Below are 10782 nucleotides of genomic sequence, written 5' to 3'. Positions count from 1 at the left end.
TGCTCCCTGGAGACCCGCTGACCTCCAGGCAAGGCCATGGGTCTTCATCTGCTCCCTGGAGACCCACTGACCTCCAGGCAAGGCCGTGGGTCTTCATTTGCTCCCTGGAGGCCCACTGACCTCCAGGCAAGGCCGTGGGTCTTCATTTGCTCCCTGGAGACCCAGTTGTCTCCAGGCAATGCAGTGGGTCTTCATTTGATCCCTGGAGACCCACTTGTCTCCAGGCAAGGCAGTGGGTCTTCATTTGCTCCCTGGAGACCCACTGACCTCCAGGCAAGGCTATGGGTCTTCGTTTGCTCACGTACGCACAGCCCTAGGGTGGTCACCATACCATTTTCATCCTTTTCTCTCACTAGTACTGATGATTGTGCAGCAACACAGCAAGTTGGAGACTCACCGGTTCAGCTGAAAACTTATCTTTACTTATCTTTATTATTGTTGTTAGGGTAGTTTTCCAGGCAGCACACCAAGTCACTTTACCATTACTAGCATTGCCTGAAAAGCTGAATATTGCTTAAGGAAAACCTGCCCCACTTAAGTTGATGGTAATATAATTTTAAAGCGGCTTAAGCTGACCATGAAGCAGCATCCTGGGTCACTTACCAAAGGAAATATGCAGCCAACTGGAACCCAGGTTTCTTGGTTGAATCCCTACTGGTTTTGTGTCTTCAATGGAGAGCCTGTATATATCTAGGTTCTCGTTTAAGTACAACCCAAGCCTTCCCTTCAGTCCAACCTCATTTCATATCAAAGTTCTGGCAGAAGGTCTCAGTGAGCTCCAGGCTTAGCAGGCTAAATCACGTATAGTGTGGACAAGCCCACCACTGCCGTCTGACTGTACCTCACTCCACCATGTCAAAGCGGCCCGAGTCCAGGGGGTCCCAGAGAGGCCCAGCGACGTAGCAGAGGATTTGCAAGTGGCTGAACTGCAAGGGTCTTGCCAGCAATATGAGCAGAGCAGGTCATGAGGTGGGCATTTGGCCCACAGTCATCCAAACAGTATAAATAAAGCCACAGCGTCCTCGCAACAGTATTTATAGTATTTGACCATCCTTGGACTACAATTCGCATTGTTGCTGGAGAACCAGTTAGGAAACGTGGTACTGGTTCTGGGGTTTTTTTTGGTTCATCACTGTTGAGATATGCGTTATGAAGTATGATTTAAATGAAAAGAACACTGTTGTGTAGAAAATACAGAAGTGGTGACTAAGGAATCCAGAGTACACTGGATGGAAGTCTTCTTTCCGTCAAGGATCAGTTAGTGCAGCTTTGCTTGGAACTACACATGAAGAACTAAAATGGGGCAGTAAATAATGCTGGTACTGGTTTGCCTATTTGAACATCTCTCAGCTGGAATATTATGTTTGTGTTCTGTGATCTGCATGGGTGTCCAGTCCATTCCCACCCCTCAAATTCCTGAATTCGATTTCTTTTCAACCCAGTGTAAAGCATATATTGTTTGGGATCTACGTGATTTTCTTCCTCTTGCTGTGATACTACGGCTGTTCATAGCAAAGCCTGGAGAGAATGGCTGGCAAGGCAAAGATGCCTCTTGCTTTCTGAGATTAGCTCCTGCTTTGATGGACGGTGTCGACAGACTTTCGGGGAATGCTGCAAGAACTCTCTGTGCTTCTGAGCTGTCAAGGAGTTCAGAGAGTATGGGGTGGTATGTGAAAATTAAAGCTAATTATGAAGGTTGGCATTTTTAGTGGTGAGGAGGAGTCCCTGGCATATTTTGTAGGGATTTTTGAATGGCTTCATTGTGTAATTCATATTCTTTGAACAATGAATCAGCACGTTAAAAAAACCCACAGAAAAAACTAGTCAAAAATGTGCACTGAGAATGATGTTGAGGAATAGACACAAGGTAAGCTAGTGAGGAAACAAAGTTTTATTTCCAGGTACTGCACTCTTCCCTCCTGCGAAAAGCTAGACCACTAGGGTCTAGAGTCCACAGCCAGTAAGCAGGGGAATGTCATTAGTGTAATTAATTCCAGAAGAAAGTTCTAGTAATTGAGCAGTGTTCCTTCTTCAGCAAAACTGAAGGAGGTCCAGCTCCCACTTCCCATTATAATATCAAGAAACCTTTCCAGCGTGCTAAAGAGCCCTTCTATCTGCCTTGCAAGATTGTCATCTACTTTCATCTACTTGCAGCTGTGCACAAAGGCTGTTTTTTTCTGAGGCTCCTTGAAGAAGGCATGATTTTAGAGAAAATCTCGTACCTACATTTCAGATTGTGTCCTTCTTTATTTTGGGGGAGGGGGTGTATCATCTTCTTGACCAGGCTGAGAAACATAAAACTACAAAAATTACATATCTACTATATAGTATTTCATATCTTATCCTTCTTCATATCATCTATAGTCTAATTTCATGCACAAACAGTTTCTGCTTCTAGTAAAACATGAAATTTATATTACTAAAATAAGATTAAGTCATAATGAATATTTCAGTGCATTTTACATCTGCGTGCTAATTAAATTTCACAGGACTCCTGTGAGGTAGGTAATCCTCATTTTAACCTTTGAGGAAGAGAAATATGAAGAAGTGATGGTCAGCTCCCTCAGCTGAGGCCATATATTTAGAAGTGTTTCATTTTAGACAGCAAAGCGATACACCAGATTTTTAGCAGATCAGCAGTTTAGTGGTGGAACACGTTAAAATTCTGGGAGCTGGGAGCAAATGCCATAAAAGTGAGTGGAACAACAGGAGCAGATCTGTTTTGAAATGCCAGTGGCTGTTGCCAGTTTGACTTCTTTAGCTAAATCCTGAACTGAAATTGAAAAAAAAAGAACAAACCACCTTGAATTAACAGTGGTCAAAGTCCAGAAGAATGAATATTTCATTGATTCTTCCAGTTTTGACATCAGTATTTCTTAGATCCAAGGTTGGGTATTCACACTGCTAGCACTCGTTCCGGAATGGCAGCCTAGATTACCTATCTCTGATTAGATATAAGGAAAAACTTTTTCCCGCTGAGTGTGGTCAAAACGTTGGAACAGATTGCCTAGAGAAGTTGTGGAGTCTTCGTCTTTGGAAACATTCAAAACCCAGCTGGACACAGTCCTGGGCAAGGTGCTGTACCTGACCATGCTTTGAGCAGGAGGCTGGGCTAGAGATGTCCAGAGTCCCTTCCAACCTCAGCGATTCCGTGATTCCTAGTTTGTTCTGGAGGTTTGGTGACTTCATCCCTGTTTTCCCTGACAACGTGCTGTTGCTTACATGCAGAATCTGTGCAATCTGAGAATCAGGGGACAGCCTTACTGCTGAAATCCAGTCAGGGGTCCGAAATCCTTTTCTTCCGACAGGTCTGATCTGAGTACAACCAAGACACCCAACAGGAAAGACTTCTAACAAAAGACAGGGGTAGTGACTTTTCTTCTAAAACAAGGAAATTCATTTTCATAGTAACAAAATTTCTAGAATACCCACTGTGAAGATGCGAGTTCAGTTCCTTCCTTAGCCTGTCCAAGGTCAAACCCCCATCTTCTCAATTCCCCAAACTGCATTCTGAGCAGCACGCTGTAAGGCAGTTTGGAGCAAAGGCACTTCTGTCTTTGTTAAGATGCTCCGCAAGTTTTATCCAAACACCCTTTCACATAAAATTCGTGTCAGTATTTGGCCCAGGGGCTATAACTGAACTCCCTTGTTCCGAGGACGTGCCTGAATCATGAGATGCAACAGATGTTTTCTTGTACGTGAGGTCCTTCTCTTCTAACCAGCCCTCCCCAGGCAATCTGTGAGCGTTTCATGAAAAGGCCATGAGTTACAAAAAGAGGAGGAGAGCATGCCAGTTTATTTATCAGCCCTAAGTCTTCTCCTTCCTGCGCACTCCAACTGTTAGTGGTTAGAAGGTCAGCAGTAATGTCTCCCACTTCCACAGCCATTTCGTCATGGAAGGAAAGAATGAGACTGCTCAGTTCTTTGAAAAAAAAATCTGAATTTGTTCTTCAGGAGGTGCTTTTAGGCTGTGAATGGGAAACGACAGAAGGGCCTTTCTGCTGCCTGTAATCAGATACAATAAACCCAAGAAATGAGAAGCATTTGAGGTTTTTCTTCACACTTTGCATTTTGGTTGCTAACTGAAGGAACCTTTTGTTTCCTTTTGGATGCTACTCTGGAGGAGCTAACTCTCCTAAATGCCTTTTATGGGGAATTTAGGATCCTACCTATGGTTCTGGAGCTCACTCTCAGGATCAGCTCCATAAAATGCCATAAGTTTTAGGTACCAAGTGCTTTAATGAAATTGGCCCTAGGTGACCAATGTAAGATATCACACTGAATCCATAGAAGAACAATTAAAAGATCCCAAATTTCCTGAGCCTGGTTGTACTCCTCACAGCAACAGTGCATGAAATTTATGAGAGAGACTCATCACTCTCTGGAATAGTTATAACCAAATCAGCAGCCAGTGACAAAATTAAATGAAAAGATCCAGACCTTGTCAGCTCGTTGTTCTTACAAAAGGAAATTCATATCGTAATGTGCAGTCTAACTCCTCTGTGGCTAGAAACTGCATATACAAAGATTCATGTTAACATCTAGAACAGGAGGAAGGCCTTTTTAGGCATTATAAATATCAGCACTCATCACTATGTGCAAGGAGATAATTAGGGTAATTATTCCAAATTAACAGCTGCAAGCCCTGCAGATGGGAATTTCAGGGGCTGGTAACTATTGTAAGAAAGCATTTCTGCAAGCTGCAAAGCCCTTTTCATGCTTTGGAAAACATACATTTAATGACCCTCACACATGCTGTTAAATATTTTCATTAGTATTTCAAAAGAGAAATCTTTCCTGCAGTAGTATAATACTTCTGCTTTTCTTTGAAGCTGTGTTGGGGTCTGAGATACAGCCCAGGTTTGGAAAGATTTTTCCAAGTATTTAACCTCTCAGCTAAAGTAAATGAAGAACCAGGCCAAACTGGGACTCAAGTGTTGCTTCTGTTCTCAGTCCGTGAGGAAAATCAATGTCAAGGGCCCTTTCGTTGGCTTTTGCAGACAGCAGCAGGACTCCAGCTGTTTTCCTAGGCTCTACCTGAAACCTTCTGAGACAACACGTTGTCAAGCTTGCTTGCCAGGCTCCAGAAGCATTTCCCCTGTGTTTGTTGTATTCTGCTCCTTTGAATAGCTCAAGAGTGAAAAAACACCTATTTTAATTGTGAATAGTGGTTTTTCAACCATAAATACTTCTGTGATAGTCAACAAGTTACTCTGGAAAGGGATTCTTGGTGCGTTTGGGTGTACTGTAAGTACATCTCGAGCACAAATGGAGCAGGGCTTCTGGTTTTAGCTTTTATGTGAATTGGCTTAACTTACAAATTCAGAAAGCAAAAGAAATGTAATCAACAAAAATAGTAAGGCTCGTAACTGTAAGATTTGTTCTCATGAAGCTCCTCATCACAGTGAAGAAACAATTTTTAGATACTTCAATGTAAAAAATCAGTCATTCCTATCTTTTAAAGTAAGATTTCGACTTCAATCAACAAATAAGCCTGTGTTTACTCATTTAAATCCAATCTTTATCTAGTTATTTGAACATGGAATGTCAGACAAAAGAAAGTTGAGAAACTAATCATTTTTTGCATTTGAGTAAGTAAAAGGTTATTGATCAATGTCTTTTTAAACTTTCTATTTAATTATCTTCAAGCTAAAATGAAGTAAAGAAGTTTCAAGCCAAAATAGTTATTCTATGAAAAAGTTATGAGTTTTTTGAAAAAAGAATATTAAGACTGAACACAGTAATTCAGCTTTAGTACAGAAAATTGGATAGTATAGCTTGCAGTGGGCCCGTGTAGATGCCAATAAATGCTTTTTCACCATTTGAGTTTTGTTTTTAGCTACGCTGACATACACGTAACAAAAAAGATTTAAAAGTGAGAGTACGTTTGTATGAAATCAATTAGTTTTTCTTAATATAGCACTCTAATTCAGATGTTTATACTTAATAGTGTTGCCAGCTGTAGATAAAAGAAAAGCTTGAGAAAATATATTTATTTGGTATATTTTAGCTTTCTGGCTATTACAACTGTCACTGCATGTAAATACCTTTTAGGTCTCCTAGAATCTCAAAAAACCTTCCTCCAACAGTAATCTCATACATACTAGGTTTTAGAAAAGAAATGAGGATGATGTATGACATTTACAGGCTTCAAGTTTGGGAAGATTTTTCATGCTGCCTTTCCAATCACCATCCAAAGCTGAATAATATGAAAAGTTTGTTTCTTTGCACGATCTAACCCGTATTTCATTTAGATTCATGTTCTGTCCTATTACTTCGTATATGAATATAACTTGTAATTTTTTTCTCTGGTATTTGTCTCTAACATTTTTCTGATCTCTGTGATCTGTTTCATCTCTTCTTATCTGACTTCATCTTCGGTCTCACTTTTTTCTCTCCTGAGCCTGTTTCTTTAATTTAATGTCTGTATCTTTACTTTTAAAACTTCATTTCCCCCTTAATCGCTTTTTGGGACTCAAAGCACCAGATCTGTTCACCTGGTGCGTGGCTAATTCGTGTCTCTTGAGAAGGCAGTAAAGATGACAGTTGTTTAAATCTGATCTCCAAGACTGCTGAAACCAGTGAGAGCATTTGCTTCAGCTCCACAGTGAACTCTGTCTGTAGGTCTCAAATATGTTTGACTTGAAAGTCTTTATTCGACATCTTTCTATGCAGAAACTCCTTAATATATGTTTAACTGGAAGTTCAGATTTATAGTATGTTGGTAAATAATGCCATTGTACTGTTTAATATATATGAACTCATTGTGTTGATAAAGGATTTGATGCTGCCAAGTGCATCAGCCCTGGTCCACTGGTGTACTCTGTCACATCCTTCTTTTTTAACCATGAGTCATTATAATGGATTTCAGACAGCTGCTTATATTCCTTTAAGTTAAGTAAATGCTTAAGTGTGTTTCTGGATTAGGACCAGAGGACTCAGCACCTTGGAAGATTAAACAATGAGAACCGGCAATACTGGCAGGGACAGGCTGGCTGAATTTATCCATAAGTCTTAAAATAAGGATGAGTTCACTTTGGATTGGAAAATCTACTCCTGCTCAGTTCTCTGCCAGTTTGTGATGCAGACAGATATCCATCCACCAGCTGTGGATTATCTGACTACCAGTCTTACTATTTGAAAAACCACCTCAACTGCATGAAAGCAGCCTCAACCAAATGTATTCATAATTAACTGCCTATGTCCCTGACATGTTACAGCCTCCGTGAGCTATCTTGCAGAAAATCTATGTGCAAACTTTTAAGAGGTTAAACTAAGCTACTTCCTGCAATTTAGAGCATGTCTACAAGTAGATATTGCAACTCAGCTCACAAACCATGAGTTGACTGTTCCTTAGGCTCCAACATTTATAAACTGAAAATTTCCATTCTTGAAGTTGGAATGAAATTGCTAAATCATGTCTTTCTAAGTGATCTGTTTCTGAAAAATAAAAAATTCATGACTTGTCTTTGTAAAATGAGAAATTGAAGGAGGTATGGAAATATATGAAAAGAATAATGCCCATTTTGCGTGTGTGTTTTATGGCGTTCGTTAGGTACCTCAGGATGAATGGGGAGGATACCCAGCTGGTGGGAAAGACGAAGAGATCCCCTGCAGAAGGATGAGAAGCGGGAGCTATATTAAGGCCATGGGAGATGAAGAAAGTGGAGACTCTGATACTAGCCCCAAGACATCACCAAAATTAACAGTTCGACCAGAGTCATTATTAAAATCCATTGGACAAAGACCACTGGGAGATCACCAAAAGTAAGTTTCACTATACCATGTTACATACCTTTCTTAAAGTTGCTATGATTTGGCTAATTTTTCTTTGTGTCTTACTGGTAGTGGTCAGTATCCATGAGAAAATATGGTACTCTAGTGAAAAAGCTAACTTTGATGTCTTTGTTTTAAATTAGCTACAGTTTCTTGTGATTACTGGATGAAAAACTGCCATCTTCCTCCATCCATGTAACAAACCTGCTACTTCAGAAAGAGTTTGCTATGTTTACTGAAGGAAATATATCCGTATTTTTATCAAAAGTTTAAAATTCTGAATTTTTCTTCTCTAGAAGATTTTTTTTTATATTATAAGTCTTTTTATTTCATTGCTTTCTCTGAAATAGAAAATACACTCTATTCTATGCTAGGTATAATAAGAAATATATCATTGTATCATATATTTGACGTCTTATACCTTTTTTATTGGTGCAATGCTTTATGTATCAGCTATACTGTGTCATACTCATTTAAACACGTTGTGGAGGGTTTTGTTTGAGTGGGGGTTTTTTTCATTCATACTACCTACAATATGGCCTATTAAATAACTAAAGCAAGTTTTAAAACTAGAGGAAGATATGTAGGTATATATGTTTTCCAATAGATCTTTATTTTTCCCTCCTTTTTAGCCTTTCAATATATCATTTTATAACTAAACTGGAAGTATACTTCTGAAGACCATCTCAAAGTGGTATCCTGAGTTCAAATCTGCAGCTCCTATTAACGTGACTGGGTGTTTCTCGTGGCTTAGGAAATTGATCCTTTTGCCTGGGAGAAATACATAAAATGAAGAAATTAAGAGTGAAACCTTTGATGAAAGGTTGTTTATTGTTCTGTAGGTAATATCATGTAAAGTATACCATAGTGACTCACCTTTTCATAATGTAAAACAAAACACAAACCTTAGGCAAAAATCCTTTTGTCTTAATTAAACTGGATTATTTAGCTTGCAATCCGGAAGAAAGCCCTCAACTTTCGCTATTACTGAAGAGAACAGTTTGTTGTTTCATAGACCGTGCTCACACATCTCTGTGAGCTCAATTCAGATGCACAAACAAAGGTATCTGTGCCCTGAGATGCTGTCAGATTTCTGAGATACCATGAAACGAGACTGACAGGTCTCTGCTCTCAATTGGCAACTAAAATCCAGGCAGGATACCTTACGGTGTTGCAAAGGACGCCAGAGACCTATGTTTAGGCAACTGAGCCAAATTCTGAATGTGAATCTGAAAGATTTGCTAGAAGATTTGTTCCAATGATGAAAACATGGCCTATAACACAAGTATTGCTGGCAGACCTGTACCTGGCTGATTTCCAAAGATGAAAAGATGAGCTCTTAATGACAGCGGTTGGAAGCAACGTTTGAATTTTTGATATCATCAGTCATTGTATCTGGGCTGAATTTTGAGTTTGACGCATGCTGGCTAACTTGACTGGTTCAGTCCAAATTTGTGAGAGTCTCCAGGAAACAAAGAAAGTGGTTAATTTTCAGCTTGTCAGTGGGAGTAGAGGTCTTTCAGTGAGGAGCCCATCATTCCTCAACCATGGTGGAGACGTATGTTGTGAATTCTTCAGCCCCGGATTTTCTCATAAATGGCTTGGAAAGCTGTGGCTCCTGCAAAAGGGCAGTTACCCTCGGGGGATGAGATGTGCTAAGGGAGAGTGATCTAACGTCTGTGCCTCATTAAGAGTGACCCTTCTGAAGGCAACGGGGAAAGAGGAGATGGGCAACTTTCTCAGACTTCTACACATCAACCGGCTGTCTTCCTGCTGGTAAATTAAACATTTCCAGAACGCAGGCCTGAGTACAGAAACCTGACCGTGCACACTGAGAAGGTTTTGGAGTGGTCCCCAGCAAACTTGTCCCCTGGGTCTATTAGCACTGTCCCAGCCACTGCCTGGCCATGTTCTGGGCATTGGGGTGGGCCAGGGATCGTTCCCAGAAGGCAGTTGGGATGCAGCCATCCTGTTTGGGAGGGTATGTCCATTCTAGTACCACAAACTAAAATCTTTTCTCAAGAGACAGTTCTAACTTTCCAAGTACTTAGACCAAATAAAATGTGTTTATTCTGCCCTTTGTTTTCAGCTATGGTTGGGCTGCCCACAAGAGAATGTAGATAACAGCACAGATTTTCCAGTGAGTGATAGGTCTCATACCTGCCCTAGACCCCTAGAGCTTATAAACAGATCCAGCCGGCATCTAGACATACATATTCAAACAAAGAATATGTCCAAGAAAAAAAAAAAAAGTCTTTCTGATCTGCTAAATCCTGAAGGCAGGTGGTTATTAGTAGGTCAATACCAAATGTTGTGTCTCCTGTCATATTTCCATGTATTGCAACTACACCGCTCAAAATATAATTGATTAAAACGCGGGTGTGATGCTGAGGCAGTATACTGGGGTTGACAGCTGTGCATGTTCGTGCTCCCAAAGGATTTAATGGCATAGTTACCACTAACTGCAGGCAGAAAAGGAGGAAGCTTTTTGTAATACTGTGAAATACTATTAGGGGCTCTGTTGAGAATTTGTCGCAAACACTGCACTAGGAATAATTGAGCAGCCAGGCTGCTGCTGACAGATATCTTTTAAATCCTTGGTTTTCCCTTAAGCTGAGGGACAACACCTTGAATCTGCCAGCCTAACATACACCTTTTTTTTTCCAGTGAACTTCAGGCAGAAATGTGACAACTATTCTGGTTCTTGCAAAAACTCTGCAAATTTCAGCAGTCCTAAAGCAGACAGAAAATTTCTTGTCTCGCAGAAATACAAAGTCCTGATCCTAAACCTGGGTTTTCACCACAAGCCATCTCCTCTCAGTACGTCTCTGTCTCCCCGTCACTGTGGTCACCTTTTTATGTCCGGCGGATTTCTATGAAGGATGTAGGGAGGGATGATGGTTATGGAGCCTGCCTTCCTCCGCCAGCACGGCTCAGTAATCCCCATTGCGTGCCGAGGCCCCTTTGTACCGCTGCTCACGCTGCTGAGCCAGAAGCCAAGGTTTT

General features: G+C 40.6%; 1 protein-coding gene across 1 annotated transcript in view; it reads left to right on the top strand.

Annotated features, from left to right (window-relative positions):
- The window catches only part of DLGAP2 (discs, large (Drosophila) homolog-associated protein 2), a gene marked incomplete at its 3' end in the record, with an annotated part of 35824 nt that overhangs the window by 9356 nt on the left and 15686 nt on the right, over positions 1 to 10782 (top strand). Inside the window, exon 2 of the mRNA XM_009698222.1 lies at positions 7556 to 7767. Within this exon, the coding sequence (XP_009696524.1) occupies positions 7556 to 7767 (212 nt within the window). The remainder of the gene's footprint in view (positions 1 to 7555; positions 7768 to 10782) is intronic.

Source organism: Cariama cristata, unplaced genomic scaffold (assembly GCF_000690535.1).
Source record: "Cariama cristata isolate BGI_N322 unplaced genomic scaffold, ASM69053v1 scaffold21200, whole genome shotgun sequence".
Classification (NCBI taxonomy): Eukaryota; Metazoa; Chordata; class Aves; order Cariamiformes; family Cariamidae; genus Cariama; species Cariama cristata.
Note: the sequence above shows the minus strand (reverse complement) of the source record. Positions and strands in the feature narration are given on the sequence as shown.